General features: G+C 40.6%; 1 protein-coding gene across 8 annotated transcripts in view; it reads left to right on the top strand.

Annotated features, from left to right (window-relative positions):
- LOC140204170 (ecto-NOX disulfide-thiol exchanger 2-like) overlaps nucleotides 1-19,108 on the top strand; it is a 267,263-nt gene that overhangs the window by 235,852 nt on the left and 12,303 nt on the right. For all 8 annotated transcript variants that reach the window (XM_072270622.1, XM_072270620.1, XM_072270619.1 and 5 more), the window contains 2 exons: nucleotides 14,812-14,996; nucleotides 18,333-18,440. In XM_072270622.1, coding sequence (XP_072126723.1) covers nucleotides 14,812-14,996; nucleotides 18,333-18,440 — 293 coding nt within the window. The remainder of the gene's footprint in view (nucleotides 1-14,811; nucleotides 14,997-18,332; nucleotides 18,441-19,108) is intronic.

Genomic DNA, 19,108 nt, shown 5'->3' with positions numbered 1-19,108 from the left:
TCTGGAACATCTCGCGATCAAGTGTCATCCTTTTATCAGCCACAGGAGATTTCAGTGATTATCTTGGTAATGGTGTATGTCCCACCTCAGGCCAGTGTAAAATTGGGTCTAGACAAACAGAGTGATGTAATCAACAGGCATCAATCAGCGCACCCTGATGCCTTCCCCGTCATTTTGGGGGATTTTAACCAGTCTAGCTTGAAAAAGTCTCAAATTATTATCAATTGTTACAGCACCATCAAGCCCACACTTTGGAAAGTCTAATCACCTGGCTGTCCTCCTGCTCTCTGAATTTAGGCAGAGACTGAAGTCTGCAGAACTAGTTGCGAGCGCTAAGAAGGTAAGGACAAGGGAGGTGCAGTGGCTTTGAATTGGTGGACTGGACTGTATTCAGGGACTCATCTTTGAATCTGAATGGGTACACTATAGTTGTCACTGACCACTAAAACCTGGGTGGATGAGTATGTGTCTACGAGAACTTAACTATACAAACCCACATCAATATTGATGTGATGATCATAGCTAGCTCCTTCCCTGAATATGATCCAATCTATGCATTTAGAATAGTCCTACAGTGCTGAGGTGGCAACTTCTGGCCAGATCCTGATCTCCCCATAAACTGGTTCGACTTGTTTAACCAGTGGTCTGTATACAGGGATTTGCAAAACGAATGTGTAGTCTGAGTATTCAAGGTGAGAGGTGGGGTGGGGGGGAGCGCTGGGGCAACAGGGAGGCAGCCTTGGAGGCTCCACGAAGGTCAGTATAGTGCAGGTCTAATATATTCTCTCCTCTGGTTGCAAAGCTGGCATGCTGGTAGAACTTTGTAAGACTGTTTTTAAGTTGACATGATTGAAGTCACCAGCAACAATAAAGAAGCCATTTTTGGCTTGGAGGTCCCAGATGGTGCTGTAGAGCCATCTGCACGATTTGACGCAATGAATGATGTGACATTGAGGAAAGACATCCTTCCCCTGTGAAACAGGCACCCTTCTAGCCACAGCTGAGGTGAGGAGGATCATAGCCAGGGCAAACCCAAGCAGAGATGGGGGGTCAGGTGCTGAGGGATTGTGCGGCCCAGCTAGCAGAGGTCTTAACAGACAACTTTAACGTCTCTTTGCAACAGTCCACTGTCCCTGCAGCTTCAGGGCAGCCACCATCATTCTGGTGGCCAAGAGAGTAAGTAACTGGCCTAAACAATTAGCGCCCAGTGGCACTGACCTCAACACTCATGAAGTGCTTTGAGCGACTAGTAACACAGTGTTTAACATGATCATCCCTCAGGCTGATGGGTAAGCTTGTCCTTGTTGGACCTCAACACCTCTGTCTGTAACTTGATCTTAGATTTCTTGACAGAAACATTCTAGTCAGTCTGAGTGGCAGCAATATCTCAACCTCCATTCCACTGAGCCTTGGTGCCCACTCAAGACTGAGTGTTAAGCCTGTTGCTGTTCATGCTGCTGACTCATGACTCTACTGCCAGATCCAGCTCAAACTGCATCAGATTTGCTGATGATACATGATCAGCAACAATGATGAATCGGCATACGGAGAGGAGGTAGAGGGGCTTGTCAAATGGTGTGAGAACAACAGCCTGAGTCTCAACATGGACACGACAAAAGGGATGATTGTAGACATTAGGAAGGCACTGGATGACCACTCTCCATTGCATGGCTCTGCCACGGAGAGAGTGAAGAGCACAAAGTCCCTTGGAGCACCCATCACGGTTAATCTAAGCTGAACCCACAGCACCTCCTCATTAGTCAAGAAGATACAGCAGCATCTACACTTCTAGGGGATTGAGATGTGCAAGGCTCCCTGCCCCCCCCATTTTTCCTCTGGACCACAGTGTGGCCACATTACATATATCATACAAAGCACATAACATATTCTAACAACTTCCTACAGGTACATCATCAAGAGTGTCATGTCTGACTCCATCATTGTATGGTCCAGAAGCTGCAAGGCTTCAAGACCCTACAGAGGGTAGTAAAAAACTGCAGAGCAGATCACCTGGATCTCTCCCCTGTTTGTGACATTGACTGGGAGTGTTATATACAAAGGACCTGAAGCATTGCTGAGGATTCCTGCCATCTATCCCACTATCTCCTGACCCACTACCATCAGGAAGGAAGAAGAGGAGTATCAGGACTTGGACAACATGGCTGAACCCAACTCAAGTCAGAATGCACAGTCAGCCCAACCCAAGCACAGCACATGTGATTGGGTAACAAGGATGAAATACCCATATGTTATTAGCCAACAACAACAGGAGCAATTATTTTAAGGGAAAATCATGAATCCTTTTATTAAGGTGAAACATGTAGATTTATTGGAGGATCATATTTCAGTGATTATGCATTCATTGTTGATTGAGCAGCCATATTGATGGATGTGGTAAAAGATTCCATACTAACAAGACTTTATCCCAATGTAGCAAAGCCATCTGCTCATTGATTGCAATTACTGTGGTCTAGAATTATGCGATCTTTATAGATTTAATAATTATAATCCGTACAATCTGGATGTTTCAGCATAGTTGTTGCCTGTTCTTTATGCTGTGTTAAATACAAAAATTGGTCTTAAAATAAGACTTTATTTTAACTTTGTCTGCCTGTTGATATCATTTGATGAAATGTTTTCGCCTGTCATTTGGAATTAAAATGGAGTTAGTTCCATAAATGCTGTGAATGGGCTGAAGTGGTTCTAGTTATATATTGTGTCGTTGATGGCATGGCCATCTATAGCCTTCTTTCTTCAGTGAAGCACATAATCCCAGCACTTTTGTTTGATCCTCATAATGCTACTTTCCATCTTGAGCTCATCCTTATCTTCCTCCTGCTGCTCTCCATTCTGCTTCAATGGTGGTGCCTGCTCTTCTGGCTGTGTTCCCCAGGTAAAAGGTGAACTTCCTTATTATTATTATACTATGTGGGTCTCCAAGGGGCTGATATTCAAAATGACACAAGTTTTTGTGATGATTAGCTTGATAAGTCAAACTTGAAGAAACATTGCTGCTCTGATGAGTAAAAGTACTTGTTAGTTTGTTTACAGTGAAAACAGACTGGAGAGCTCTGCAGCACTTCCCTTAATTGGAATTTCAAAGCATCCTTTAGTGCTGTGGAGAACTGCTTACTTTCTGTAGCTGCTAAACAAGTGCTGGACCAGCATTCTCATATTGGTAGCACTGAAAATGCATCAGGTGAGCAAGTATGTATCCTGGTCATTCTGGTGCAATCTGGGTTGAAGGCATTTTTCATAGCAGTTCTTTGCAACTTAACACAATCATTAAGATTCTCGATTTTTTTTGTTGGTAACACCTTAAGATAAGGATGGTTGATGGCAAAACTGGTCAAACTTTTACCAATTAAATCAGAAATAAACAAAGTGATATGTTCACAAAAGAATTTGATGTTATGGGATGGCTACAGAAATATCATAAGGAGAATGGGCTTAGCGCATAAAAGTAACCCAGTTGGTTTCAAGAGTTGAGAAATAACATAAAACATAAATAAAAAACTATAAAGGAACCAGGGTGTGATTTAGGCAACTGGGCGAGATGCAAGGAACAACATGGGAACACAAAATGATGTCAAGATGCAAAATGAAATAGACTAGGTGAAAAAAATCAGAAGGAGTTGGAGACACGAGGAAATCTGCAGACGCTGGAAGTTCAAGCAACACACACAAAAATTGCTGGTGAACACAGCAGGCCAGGCAGCATCTATAGGAAAGGGTACAGTCGAATCTCCCCCTCCCGTCCCACTTTCAAATCTCTTACTATCTCTTCTTTCAGTTAGTCCTGACGAAGGGTCCCGGCCCGAAACGTCAACTGTACCTCTTCCTATAGATACTGTCTGGCCTGCTGCGTTTACCAGCATTTTGTGTGTGTGTGTGTGTGTGTAGAAGGAGTTGGAGGTGAATATCCAATTGGAAAGAAGTAATGTTGCACTGGGATATGTGCTAGATTCCTTGGTATTCATAATTATTAGTGACTGAGATAACAAAATAAAATTCCTTATCAGAATGTTTGTCAGTAATGAAGAATGGTGCAAATATTTTTGGAGACAAAGTCATAAAATTGCAGCAAGGCATCAAGAAGTGAGTAGATAAAACCCTGGTAGATCAATTTCATTACATTATCTAGCCTGAACTGAGAAAGGACTGTAGTATTAGTTAAATGGGAACAATGGAGGTAAAGAGATTTAGGGACCCGTGCACACGGATTGAGAAAGGATATTAGTCAAGTGCAGAAAATAATTTAAAATGCTAATAAAATGTTAGGCTATAACTGGACAGTAGGATAAAATTGGAGTGAGAACAGTTCAAGAATATTGTGCATTGCTCTGGACGGTTAATCTTAAAGAAGATAAATTGTCTTTGAAAGTATTATGTTTTCAATGGATTTGTGGCCAGGGTCCATGTGTTTATTTTCATGGAGAGATTACATAAAATGTGATGATATTCCCTGGAATGTTAAAAAGAATGGATTTCTTCCTGAGAAAGCTGTAAAAAAAAAATATTGAGTCCAGACAGGTGAATTTGGAGCACAAATGATCAAATTGACTGGTACCATGGCTACCATGTCTACATATAAAACTGGCCTTATAAAACAGTCACCAAATTGTAGAGAGGACAAACTGGTTACCATTTACCAGAAGTGTAAAGAAGTAATAGGAGCACCTTTTAAACAGAAACAGAGGAAGAATAATTAGAACAGGACATTGACAGGATCCTGAGCTGAGCTGAGCTGAGCTGGGCTGGGAAGTGGCAAATGGAGTTCAACACAGAAAAGTGTGAAGTAATTCCCTTTGGAAGGAAATTTGAATTTGAAAGGAGAATACAGGGTTGATTGCAAAATTGTTAGCAGTGTGGAGGAACAGAGGGGTCATGCGGTCCACGTCTGTAGATCCTTCAAAGCTGCCATGCACAGGTTTATAGGTTGGTTAAGTTGTATGGCATGTTGGCCATTAGATGGGGGGTTGAGTTCAGGAGCCATGAGGTAATGTTGAAACTCTGTAAAATCCTGGTTATACCATGCTTGGAATATTGTGTTCAGTTCTGGTTGCCTCATTATAAAAGGATTTGGAAGCTTTAGGGTAGGTGCAGAGGAGATTTACCAGGATGTTGGCTGGATCGGAGTGTATGTCTTATGAGGATAGGTTGAGTGAGCTAGGGCTTTTCACTTCGGAGCAAAGGACGATGAGAGGAGAATTGATGGAGGTGTGCAAGATGGCTAGAGACATTGATCAAGTGGACAACCAGAGACATTTTCCCAGGGCAGAAATGGCTACTATGAGGGGGCATCATTTTGGTGTTTGGAGGGAAACATTGGGGGGGGGGGGGCGGGGGATTAAAGGTAAGTTTTTTTTACACAAAGAGTGGTAGGTGCATGGATTGCGCAGTCAAGGATGGTAGTAGAGGTGGATACATTAGGGCCACTTAATAAGCACAAGGGTGAAAAAGATTGGAGGAAATGGTTAAATTTAGAGCAGGTTAAAAGGTTGGCACAACATCATGGGCTGAAGGATCTGTACTGTGCCCTTATGATCTATGAAGAGAGAAAATATACCCTTGAGGTAGTTTGGCACAAGTATGAATACAAACAAAATGACAAATCATTTTATCGGAAATGTATGCATGAGGCCATTATAGCAATAGCTGCTCAGAATCGATCACAAGCAAAATGTAATTGTATTGGGAGCTAGTTGTTTACAGAAATGAGACAGTTACTAGAATAGCAGCAGAACAATATCAGAATCAGAAATAGATTGTATATCACTGGCATATGTCATGATTGTGGTACCAGTACATTACAATACATAAAATTTTATAAATGACAATAAGAATGATATATAACAAAAGAAAATTAAATTAAATAAGTAGTGCAAAAAGTGTGGAAAGTACTAGTAGTTTTCTTGAGCTCATTATTCATTCAGAAATCTGGTGGAGGGGAAGAAGCTGTTCCTGAAATATTGGTGTATGTCTTCAAGCTCCTGAACCACCTCCTTGCTGGTACAATGACAAGAGAGCATGTCCTGAGGGATGGGGTCCTTATCAAAGATTATTTTAAAAAATCAATATGTTCAATAGTATAAAAGCTGCAAAAGAATTCAAGGAATGCAGAGGAAATTATACCTTCCTGATTTAAAAAAAACTGAAAGTTCTGCTTCATGAAAATGTGATTTATTATTTTAAAACTGTTTTTGAAGTATATTAATTCATGTATCTTCACCTCCTTAAATGAAGAGGAAGGCTTAATGCTTAAGTTGCACTAAAAAAGAACAATTATATCACTTATGGTTCTAGGAAAAGTTTATAATTTGATAGCAAGATGAGGAACTAAAATTTCACTTAGCCTTTGTCTACTTATGGAACAAAGAATTGAATCCAGAAACCAAGTTCCTTTCACACAAAATAAAACTTAAGAGAAGCACAGTTGTTTTTTTGCTTCCATACAAAAGTGAACAACTTCACTGTTGAACGTCTGGTATGAAAGCAAGATAAAATGCTGATCCGGCATATTTTTCAACTCCACACTCCGTTTGTCAATATCAGATTAGAAGCATGGCTTCTATTTACCCAGAGCCATTGCTACGTGGACCATTTTACACGCTTCTCGGCTTACATATTTTTGTCCTATAGCTGCCATCTTTTGTTTTGTATCAAAAGGTAAAAGTAAATTTATTATCAAAGTATGTATATATCTCACCATATTCTGCCCTGTGATTTATTTTCTTGCAGGCATTCATAGTAGAACAAAGAAATACGATAATGTCAATGAAAGCTACACACAAGACTGACAAGCAACCACTGTGCAAGAGACAACTGTACAAATATATTCTAAAAAGCATTAATTAATTAATACTGAGAACATGAGTTGTAGAGTCCTTGAAAGTGAGTCCATAAGACACAGGACCAGAATTAGGCCATTCAGCCCATCAAGTCTGCTCCACCCTTCCATCACAGCTGATCCCAGATTCCATTCAATCCCATGCACCTGCCTTCTCACCATATACTTTGAGATCCTGACCAATCAGGAAACTCTCAACTTCTGCTTTAAATATACCCATGGACATTGCCTCCACTTCAGTCTGTGGCAGAGCATTCCACAGATTCACTACTCTCTGGCTTAAAAAAAAATTCTCCTTTCCTCTGTTTTAAAAGGTTGCCCCTAAATTTTAAGGCTGTTCCCTCTAGTTCTGGTCCCACCATAGGAAACATCCTCTCCACATCCAGCTTATCTAGTCCTTTCAGCATTCAGTAGGTTATGTTACGTACCCCATAACTGGGTTGCTAAACCAGCAGAAATGGATCACTCAGTTGGAGTCTGGATTACTAGAACTAAGAAAGTTTTATTAAAGAAACAAGCAACACAGTAATCGCAAGGATAATAAATGCAACAGTTCAGCAATGATAAACACACATGTGCACAGAATTAAGATAACAGGATCAATCAAGCTCTATCGTTGTCTAGGGGTAAATGACCAATTTCAAAGTGACACAAAAGTCCAGTTCAATTTAGTTCAGTTCGCAGTAATCGTTGCCATGGCGATGGACAACGTGGGGGGAGGGAGAGAGAGAGAGAACGAGAACGACTGATCATTCAGAAATGGCTTCCACTCACAGACCGGCGATATTGCTCACAAGCAGCTTTCGGGCGGATCCTTTGTGATGTCACCTGAGGTCACCGACTGTGACCCCACCTCCAGATGCGGTCGATCCTCTGCAGTGAACCCGGCACCAAAGCGAGGGTGGACACACACCAGGTTCCCGCTGATCGTACCTTTCCACCCTGTGCGTTTAAGGTCCGGTACTTCCCACTGACTTGTGAGAGGCGCACCGCTTCCAGGGTCTCGTTACCTCGGGTGTCGTGTGTGTCCTGCCTTAGCGAACCTGTCCCTTTTTATCCCCCTGCTGGGGTATCGCCTGTCCATCACTTCAAACAGTTCGGGGTTCAAAGGGGGAGCCGCTCCAGACAGCTCTCTCTCCCGTCCCTTCATTACACATCTCCAGATCGCCTGTCCATCACTTCAAACAGTTCAGTGTTCAAAGGGGGAGCCGCTCTAGACAGCTCTCTCTCCCGTCCCTTCATTACACATCTCCAGATGCTGCTTCATTGTTCCTTATCTCTCCTTCCCCTGAGGACAGGTGGCAGACCAACTGCTGATGCCACTGATGCTAGCCCAGGCCAGCAAACATCTTAATTTATGTGTATTCTCGTCACAGTTATCACCAATCTCCCCACCTATCTTTTATTCCACTCGCTGCCTCCTGTCTGTCAGCCATTCCTCTATCTATGCCATATCTTTCATATCTTTCCTGTAATGCCAAAGGATTTTAACTTGTTCAGCAGCCTCATGTGTGGCACCTTATCAAATGCCTTCTGAAAGTCTAAGTAAGTGACATCCACTGCCTCTCCTTTGTCCACTCTACTTGTTACTTCTTAGAAGAATTCTAACAAATTTGTCAAGCAAGATTTCCCTTCACAGAAACCATGCTGACTTTGACATTTTATCATTAGTCTCCAAGTACCTCGAAACGTCATCCTTAACAATAGATTCCAACACTTTCCCAACCATTGAGGTTAGGCTAGAAGGCCTATAATTTCCTTTCTTTTACCTTCTTCCCTTCTTACCTTATTAAAGAGTGGTGTGACATTTACAATTTTCCAGTTCTCCAGGACTTTGCAAGAATCAAGTGATTCTTGAAAGATCCTGACCAATGCATCTATTACCTCTTCAGCAACCTCTCTCAGGACTCTGGGATGTAGTCCATCTGATCCAGATGACTTATCCACCTAAAGACCTTTCAGTTTGCCTTGCACTTATTCCTTTGTAATAGCAATGGCACTCACTGTGCTCCCTGACACTCATGGACCTGATACTCTGCTAGTGTCTTCCACAGTGAAGACTGATGTAAAGTACTCAGTAAGTTCATCTCCCATTTCTTTGTCCCCCACTACTACCTCACCAGCATCATTTATCAGTGGTTCACTATCAACTCTCACCTCCCTTTTACTCCTCATATAACTAAAAAAGCTTTTAGTATTTTGCTTTATATTATAGGCTATTTTGCCCTCATATTTAAAAACGCAAACACGAGGAAATCTGCAGATGCTGGAATTTCAAGTCCCTCCCCCTCCCACTTTCAAATCTCTTACTATCTCTTCTTTCAGTTCGTCCTGACGAAGGGTTTCAGCTGGAAATATCGACTGTACCTCTTCCTATAGATGCTGCCTGGCCTGCTGTGTTCACCAGCGATTCTTATGTGTGTCGCCCTCATATTTAATCTTTTTCCTTCTTTTAGCTTTTATAGTTACACTTGTTGGATTTTAAAAGCTTCCCAAACATCCAACTTCCGAATCACTTTTGCTACCTTATATACTCTTTCCTTGGCTTTTATGCAGTCGTTAACTTCCCGTGTCAGCCACAGTTGCCTACCCCTGCCATTTGAGAACAACTACTTCTATGGAACATATCTATCCTGTGCCTTGTGAACTGTTCCCCAAAACTTCAGCCATCTCTGCTCTGCCGTCATCCCCGCCAGTATCCTCCTCTGATCCGCCTCGGCAAGCTTCTCTCTCATGCCACTGTAATTTCCTTTATTCCATTGCAGTATTAATACATGTGACTTATGCTTCTCCTTCACAAATTGCAGTATGAATTCAATCATATTATGATCACTACCTCCTAAGGGTTCCTTTACATTAAGCTCCCGAATAAGATCTGGGTTATTACACGACAGTCAATCTAAGATAGCTGTTCCCCTAGTAGGCTCAAACACAAGCTGCTCTAAAAAGCCATCTCGTAGGCATTCATCAAATTCCCTCCCTTGTGATCCGACACCAACCTGATTTTCCCAATCCCCTTGCATATTGAAGTCCCCCATTACAATTGTGACATTACCCTTATTACATGCCCTTCCCAGCTCCTTTTGCAATCTCAACCCAAAATCCTGGCTACTGTTTGGAGGCCTACATATGATTCCCATAATGTTTTTTTTAATCCTTGCAGTTTCTTAGCTCCACCCACAAAGATTCAATATTCTCTGACCCTATGTCACCTCTTTTTAAAGATGTAATTCCTTCTCTTACCTACAGTCACACCACTTTTCTGCCTGTTCGTTCGATACAAAGTATATCCTTTGATATTAAGCTCCCATCTTCTTTCAGCCACGACTAATGTGATATCCACAGTGTCATAGCGACCAATCTCTAACTGTGCCACGAGTTCATCCACCTTATTCCGACTGCTGCGTGCATTTAAATACAGCGCCTTTGGTCCTGCAATCTTCACTCTTTTGAATTTTGCCTTTGTGGTACAATTTAACTCTTTGCTCTGTCTGCATTTGTAGCCAGTCATTGGCTTGTCCTTCCTTACATTCATGTTATACCCATCATCTACTTGTAAAACTGCTGGCTCATCCTCAGCTCTATCATACTGGTTCCCATCTCCCTGCCATAATAGTTTAAACCACTCCCAACAGCTCTAGTAAACCTGCCTGCAAGAATATTGGTTCCCCTCAGATTCAAGTGTAACCCATTCTTTTTTATACAGTTCCCACCTGCCCCAGAAGAGGTCCCAATTATCCAGGAATCTGAATCCCTGCCCCTGCTCCAATTCTTCAGCCACACATTTATCTGTCACCTCATTCTATTCCTATACTCACTATCGCTCGGCACAGGAAGCAATCCCAAAATCACGCCCCTTGAGGTCCTGCTACTGAACTTCCTTCCTGACTCCCTGTAATCTGTTTTCAGCACCTCCTCAATTTTTCTGCCTATGTCATTGGTACGAATATGTACCGTGACTTCTGGCTGCTCACCCAATTTCAGGATATTGTGAATGCGTTCAGAAACTTCGCAGACCCTGGCACCTGGGAGGCAAACTACCATCTATGTTTCTTTTTTGCATCCACGGAATCGCCTGTTTGTCCCCCTAACTACAGATCCCCTTATTACTTCTACCATCCTCTTCAGTGCCCTACCCTTCTGATCCACAGGGCCAGACTCCATGCCAGAGCCATGGCTGCTGTTGCTTCCCCCAGGTAGGTGCCCCCCTCCTCCCCCCCAGCAGTACTCAAAATGGAGTACTTATTGTTGAGGAGGACAGCCACAGGGGTGCTCTCCACTCTCTGATGTTCTCCCTTCCCCCTCTTGACAGTGCCCCATTTATCTGTCTCCTATACCCATGGAATGGGTACCTCCCTGTAGTTCCTGGCTACCACCCCTTCACTTTCCCTAACAAGCGAAGGTCATCGAGCTGTAGCTCCAGTTCCTTAACACAGTCCCTCAGGAGCTGCATCTCGATGCCTCTGGTGCAGATGTGGATCAGGGAGGCTAGTAGACACCTGGAAATCCCACATCTGACACTCAGAACAGAACACTGCCCTGTAGACATGCCCCCTTTTCTCTCGAGTTAAATAAGAAATAAGGAATGAACTTACCGACTTAACTTGCCTCCGCCTGTTCTTACCGAAACCCTGTTGAGCCAAAGCTTTAAGACTCTGACATAGACCATTCTGATGAGGACCACACCCACAGTGACTGCTCCACTAGATGATACCCCTCTTTTATGGACACTGGGTTTTGAAGCTCTTTGCCTAACTTGTGCGGAAACACTTCTACTGCATCTGCGCCGTACTCCAATCCGAAACTCTTGTTGAAAAACTTGCTGCTTTTTGCTGGACTTGCATGGGAATGCTTTTACTGCATCTTTGTCATACTCCAATCAGAGACTCCTGTTGAAAAACTTACTGCTTTTTAAAGTTCTTTGCTGGACTCGTGCAGGAACGCTTCTACTGCGTCTGTGCCATACTTCAATCAGTCCAATTTGTGTTCAGTGATTAGTTTGGTGTTGAGATGGGTGAAGTTATCCACGCTGGTTCAGGAGCTTGATTGTTCAAGTGTAATAACTGTTCCTGAACCTGGTGGTGTGAGACGAAAGGGTCCTGTACCTTGTTCCCAATGGCAGCAGTGAGAAGAGGACATGGTGCAGATGGTGGGTGTTCTTGATGGTGGATGCTGCTTTCTTGTGGCAGTGATCCTTACAGATATGCTCAGTGGCAGGTAGGGCTTTTCCTGCGATGGACTAGGCAGTATCCACCACTTTTTGTAGGCTTTTCCATTCTTGGGTATTGGTGTTTTCATACCATGCTGTGAGGTAACCAGGCAGGATACCCTCCGCTGTGTATCTATAGAAGTCTGTCAAAGTTTCAGATGACATGCGGAATCTCTACAAACTCCTAACAAAGTACAGGCACTGCCTTGCCTTCTTTTTAATGGCACGTATGTGGTGGTCCCAGAACAGATCCTCTGAAATAACAAGGTCAAAGAATTTAAAGTTACTGACCCTCCCACCTCCAATCTGCCAGTGAGGACTGGCTCATGGTCCTCTGGTTTCATCCTCTGATAGTCAATAATCGTCTCTTTGGCTTTGCTGACATTGAGTGAGTGGTTGTTGCTGTGGCACCATTCAACCAGATTTTCAATCTCCCTCCGATATGCCACTTCACCACCACCTTTGATTTGGCCAACAACCATGGTGTCTTCAGCGAACTTAACTATGGCACTGGAACTCTACTTAGCCACAAAATCACAAGTATAAACTGAGCAGAGCAGGGATGAGCACACAGCCCTGTACTGATGGCGATTGTGGAGGAGATTTTGTTGCCAATCACCATACATTTTGTCATTTAATATCTTTCACTAATGCACATATGTTTTATTAATTTCTCCTTTCTCTGCTCCTCCAAACGCATCAATATCACTATTTTCGAGTCTGATAGTTGCTTAGGAAGTTGGTAAAGTTCAGAATTCTTCCAGAAGTAGACGAGAGGTTATCAACGTGGACCAGTAACTCTTTCTCAGCAGCTGTTACCTACCATTTGCATTTCCTTTTTACATTTATGGGTTGAACTGGTTGTGTCATCGCAACGTCTTTGCATGAAAAAAATTAAACCAAGGAATTGATTGGAGACTTCAGGAAGGGGAAGTTGAGGGAACATCCACACCGAGGGATCTGAAGTAGAAAGGGTGAGCAGTTTCAAGTTCCTGGGTGTCATCATCTCTGAAGAAATATCCTTGACCCAACATATTAATGCAATTCAAAGAAGGCACAACAGTGGCTATGTTTCATTCGGAGTTTGAGAAGAGTTAGTATGCCACCGAAGACATTCATGATTTTCTACAAATGTACCACAGAGAGGATTCTAACCAGTTGCATCAGCATCTGGTATGGAGAGTCCACTGCACAGGATCGGAAAAAAAGTACCGAAAGCTGTAAACTCAGCCAGCTTCATCATGGGCATTGACCACCTCAGCATCTAGGCTTCAAAAAGCAATGCCTCAAAAAGCAGCATGCATGATTAAGGACCCCCATCATGCAGGACGTGCCCTCTTCACATTGCTACCACCAAAGAGGAAGCACAGGAGCCTGAAAACACACACTCATCATTCCAGGAACAGCTTCTACCCCTCTGCCATCAGATTTCTGACTGGACAATGAATCCATGAACACTACCTCAGTATTTTCCTCTCTTTATTTGCATTAATTTAAATGTTTGTATATACTTCCTATCGTGATTTATGGTTTTCTATTATTATGTATTACAATGTACTTCTACCGCAAAATAACAAATTTCACAACATATGCCAGAGATAGTAAATCTGATTTGGATACTACTGTTATAATATTAGCATTTTGTTTTTCATTTTCTTTCATTGTGTATCTGACTGTTGCCTCACATTGACGCAGTTACATTCATGAAACAGTCACTTAAATTGGCATCTGTTTTCAGCTATGAATGCATGTATGTGTGTTACTCCTTGTATTACTCCATGTATTACTCCTTGGAACTGCTTGATTTTCTTCTCTACAACTTTTGTTTATATGTGAAGATGTGTCATCAAAAAAAAAATGGAATGCCAATGATGATGTTTAATTAAAGGCACATGCAGTACATATTTCTCTCATGATGAGGCATTTAGTCAAAGCAGTTTTGTCATGAGATTTTAAAGGATAAGATACTTTTGATGTACTAGAGGTCCAATTGAAAATATCAGAATGCATTCTCATTTTACAAGGAATTATGAGGAACAAAGATGATAACTGATTTAAATGATTGTCTCTTTTACAAAAAATCTGAAACTCTAAGTGTAACACTGTATTCTGTTATTGCTATTCCTTTGTACTACCTTGATGTACTATATGTATATTGTGAAACAATCTGTATTATTGGCATGAAAAACAAAGTGTTTTTCCACCTTGGTGCTTGTGGCAATAATAAACCAGTTAGAAATTTTCAGTGAGTAACATAATTACATGGCAAAGGTACTTCATATCAAATATTATTCTAGCTCCTTGATTTATGTGCTTATGAAATGTGTGGTAGCAGCATCTGTATGAGAAAGATATGTGGCGCCTTAATTGGCTACAGACTGGCCACTTCTGCAGTTCCATGCTGGTGGATTAATGTGACCATAGCTGCATGTTCACCTGAAATTTTGGGTGCAGTGTAATGAGTGACATCAAGAGGGTGCTCCCAGTAGAAATCCACAAAATGGTCTTGGGGAGTGAATGACTTTTAGAGTGGGAATTTATTGGTTAATTTGTTTAGGCACTATCAATGAACCGAAATGAAGTTGTAGGATTTTAAATTCCACAATCTTCTGCTTTTATTTTCAGATGATTTCATATCAAGTCAAATTACATATGGATGGGAAACATGTTGAAACCAAACTATTCTACATAAGAAATGAGATATTTTTCCTCTCACCTTATTTTAAATTTCATTCTTTTGCCATTGCTGTAGTGCTAGCATGTCAGGCTGAAGTACTTAAAGAAGAGAATGACAGCCTGCGTTGCCAGCTTGATGCCTACAGAAATGAAGTGGATTTACTAAAACTTGAGCAGGGTAAGCTCTATCACACTGAAGAAGAAACCACAAAGGACCAACAATTAAAGCTACTGCAACAAACAGTGCAAGGGATGCAGCAGGTACTCATAGCTCCTCTATTTTTTTTCTTCAAAAGAAAATCATTCAAAGCAAGACAATTTATTTCATATTTTAAGATTATCTCAAGTTTTTTTTAAACAAACCTGTTCTCCACCCATTCTCATTCCTCAGGGTGGAGTGAGAACATCCTTGCATGGTAATTCTGTAGTAAGGTGTATGTATTTACTTTGTAGCAGGCTTGAGTTACAGTATACTGGGCTACTTTTCTCATGTGCAGTGCTCAATCCAGAGCATTACATCTTTCCAGCAAAATCACATGATTAGGAGAATAGTCACTCTTGTTTTTTAAAAACAACTGTTAACTTCAATTTTGAGCTTGTGAATGAAGAGTTTTGTTTTGAGTCGTAAGTATTTCAGAAGCTTAATCTTACGTATGTAAGTGCTCTTCACTGCACAGAGTGAAAAGTGTTCATGCACCAAAGTTTTGAAGGTTCTGTGAACTGACAAATAATTGGTACAGCATGGGAACAGGCCCTTCATCCCAAATTGTCTACGCTGACTAAGATGCTTCTCCAAGTCAATCCTATTTGCCCGTGTTCGGTCCATATCCTAATAAACCTTTTCTATATATGTGCCTTTCCAACTGTTTTTTAAGAGTTGCTATTATGCCACCTCAGCTACCTCCTCATTTCACACACACACCACCCGCTTGGATGTATGTATGTATATATATTCTATATATATCCTATTAAATCTTCTCCTCCCCCCTCAGATTGCTGCTTAGTAAAATAGAAATATAACATCTTTCGAATGGCCAACAAGGAAAAGTATATGAATATCAATAGTGGACCTCAGCAGTTGAATTTTTGTGAATATGTCACTACTTGAAACATGGCAGTACACTGTTTCTAATGCACCTTAGATACTTGTAAAGGCAACCTAAAAGCAATCATGAGGGTATTTATACACAGTGGAATAGAATTCATTCCACGGACAACATGCCAATTACCTAATAGCCTATAAAAATTGAACCTATCCTGGTGTATATTTAGTATTACAGTAATATTTGAGAAATATTGTAAATATATTGTTTGATTAGCATTTTTGTCCATTTAAATAATTCATTGAGTTATATGTAAAAATACATGAATTGCATACGTCATGACACTACCACTTGATACATGCATGCCTCACTAAGATTAAAAAACAAAACTAAGACATATTCTTCTGGGCTCACGTCTTTTTCTTGCAATTAGTTTAATATTTTGGAGTTAGAAAACATAATAGTGGCAACAAGAAAGTTGTAAACAGCTACCTACCTGTTGAGGACGTTCAAGTAAAAAAAAATGCTTTTTTTTCTTCACAAGAGGAAAGAAGACTGTTGAGTTCAAAAAAAAGACAAATTCACTGGTTTATAAACAGTGAGTACAGTGCAATAATCATTTTTTTAAAAAAGCAGAAATGGCTGGCTACATCCAATTAAACACGTGTGATTCCACAGGAGGTAATTGGAATATGTGTAACTGAGCGAATGGAGCAGTATTTTAAAGCAAATGAAATAGCCTATGTACCAGTTTTGCTGAGTGCACTGGGTGGAAAAGCACAGTTTGCTCAGACCAACCGAGCTGAAATGAGCTTTGCTGGTATTGTGAAAGTAATGCAGGAACATTTAGAACCAAAACCATTGTTGATCGCAGAATGCTTTACATTTCATAAGTGAAATCAAAAGGACAGGGAGTCCATAATTGTCTGAGCATTGTCAGTTCAGTGATGAGCTTAAGGAAGCACTGGAAGATCATTTAGTTTGTGGAATCTTACAAGAAAGCATTCAACAATGGCTCCTAACTGAAACCCAACTTCATTTAAACGAGCAGTTGGAATTGCTGTGTCAATGGAAACAGCAGATAGAGACACAATTGAGTTGCAGTCAGGAATGAAAATGAGTGTGAACAAAATTGCAATGTCTAAACAGAAGCTTGCCAGGCCAAATAAATTGTGTTACCATTGTGCCAAGGATTCACACACACCAGACCAATGCAGATTTAAAAGTGAAACTTGCAGAAAATGCAATAAAGTAGGCCATGTACAAAGAGTATGCAAGCAAAAAATGAATGGGCTGCACAGGGAAGAGATAAAAGATAAAAAGTCAAGTTGCAGTTTCAAAAAGAACACTAATCTGCATGCTGTTGATGAAAAGTCTGATAGTGATGAAAGTGGGTATCCTTGAGATCTATAATGTGAACGGCAAATTAATTAAAATGGATTGGATACTGGCTCAGCTGTTTCAGTCACCAAATGGCATTTCTAAGATACTGAACTGAAACTTGCAGATACCCAACAAGGAACTCGTACTGGAGAAAAGCTAACTCCTATGGGAATGACATTCGTAACAGTGAAATATAACAAACAGCAAGCCACATTGGAGTAAAAACAGGAGGGCCAACATCGTGAGGTCGTGATTGGCTGAGACAACTACAACTTGACTGGAGATTCATCCACCATTTAAATGCCATATCCCCTGCAATAGAATCAACTGAAAGTAAATTAAAAAGGTACTGGCTGATGCCACACCATTGTTCAAAGATGGCATTGGAAAACTCAAACATATCAAGGGATGGTGATTTTAAGGTCGCCATAAACCTAGTACAGAAAGTGGATCAATACCCTCTGCCCATGATAGAAGATATCTTTGCAAACTTATCTGGAGTGAAACACTTCAGCAAAATGGACTTAGCTGAGGCCTATCTACAGATGAAAATGGAAGAAGGGTCCAAAGTGTTTCTCACAATAAACACTCACTTTATAGTAAAGCCAATTTAATGCATAACACGCAGAAAAATGGGAATCAGTTCCATTTTTCTGCGTGTTATGCATTAAACTGGACTGTCCTTGAGTCAAGCCATGCCTCACATCCATCTCCTGAATAAGCCAACATATGAATATTCCAGAGTTGCAAACTGTGGTCCAACCCCACTACCCTGCTCCTATAGCTTTCTGACAGTTCAGTACTGAAATATTTAAAATAACAAATTTAATGAAAAAATTTATTTAATACTTGTTCAAGTAATGTAAATTAAATAATTAAAATAAGTTTTGAAAAAGGGAAAACATATCCTTCATCATCTTTTAAATGAAAGTTAGTGAACTTATTCAAATAAACAGTGCCGTGCTGGATGTGCCAGCAGTAGCTGGTATGAAGTAGAGGGGCCAGACCTCTGCTTCGTAAAATTAGGAATCAGCCTGGTCTAAAGTGTTGAGCCCAGGTACAAAGCAAGAAATCAGACAATTGCTATTGAATTTAAAGTATGTGCAGTGGTAATGTGAAGAATGTGGTCTATTGTGAGAGTGATTCTTTTTTGTTCTTCCAACATTGACAGCAACTTTTGAATTTACGGGAAGAATGTAAAAAGAAAGAAGCTGAATTCCAAAAGGCACAAGAAGAGAAACAAAATGCAGAAATGTTATTAGAAACATTTAAAAGCAAGGTGGGAACATTGGAACTTCATTAATGAATTACTAATGGTTACTTTTAATGAACACAATTATTGTAAACAAATCATTTTGCTTTATACGTGATTCAATATGAAGCAGATTGTGTTTATCCCCTTTTTACTTCAGAAAGACTTTGAACTCCACACTGGTCATTTTTGCCTCTTAAACATAGATAAGGTTATAAAGTGGAAGTTTTTTTTTATTTTACACAGTGTTTCCCTTTATTTCTCTTTAATCGCTGACCTCTAATGAAAAAATGTTGCCCTTTTATTGTTTCTCAACTTTTCTTCTCTATCTTCTATATATGAAGAATTTAATTTCTGTGAACTAATGAAAATTGTTTGTGTTTTAATTCCCAACTAAATAGAGCACTTCAAGCATTTTTACTGTATCTGTAGCTCCCTTTGACGAAGAAACAAAATTCTTCAATAAATGTGGTAAAGTGAGAGAAAGCCTGTAATCATATCATTTTACAGCAAAGACTTTATTTACATGGTTTGTTCGTAGATATGTATGTTTATTCAAGAAATACTGAAGGTAGTAAAAACTGGGAATCCCTGTCTCTTGATGAATCCCAAGTTAAGCTATTTAAATAAAGATAATGTAAGTGTCACCTTGACTTTGGCATTACAGAAAGATCAAAAATTAAAGGGATTTGGTT

This window comes from Mobula birostris, chromosome 10 (genome assembly GCF_030028105.1).
Source record: "Mobula birostris isolate sMobBir1 chromosome 10, sMobBir1.hap1, whole genome shotgun sequence".
Lineage (NCBI taxonomy): Eukaryota > Metazoa > Chordata > Chondrichthyes > Myliobatiformes > Myliobatidae > Mobula > Mobula birostris.
This window is presented reverse-complemented; position numbering and strand designations above follow the sequence as displayed.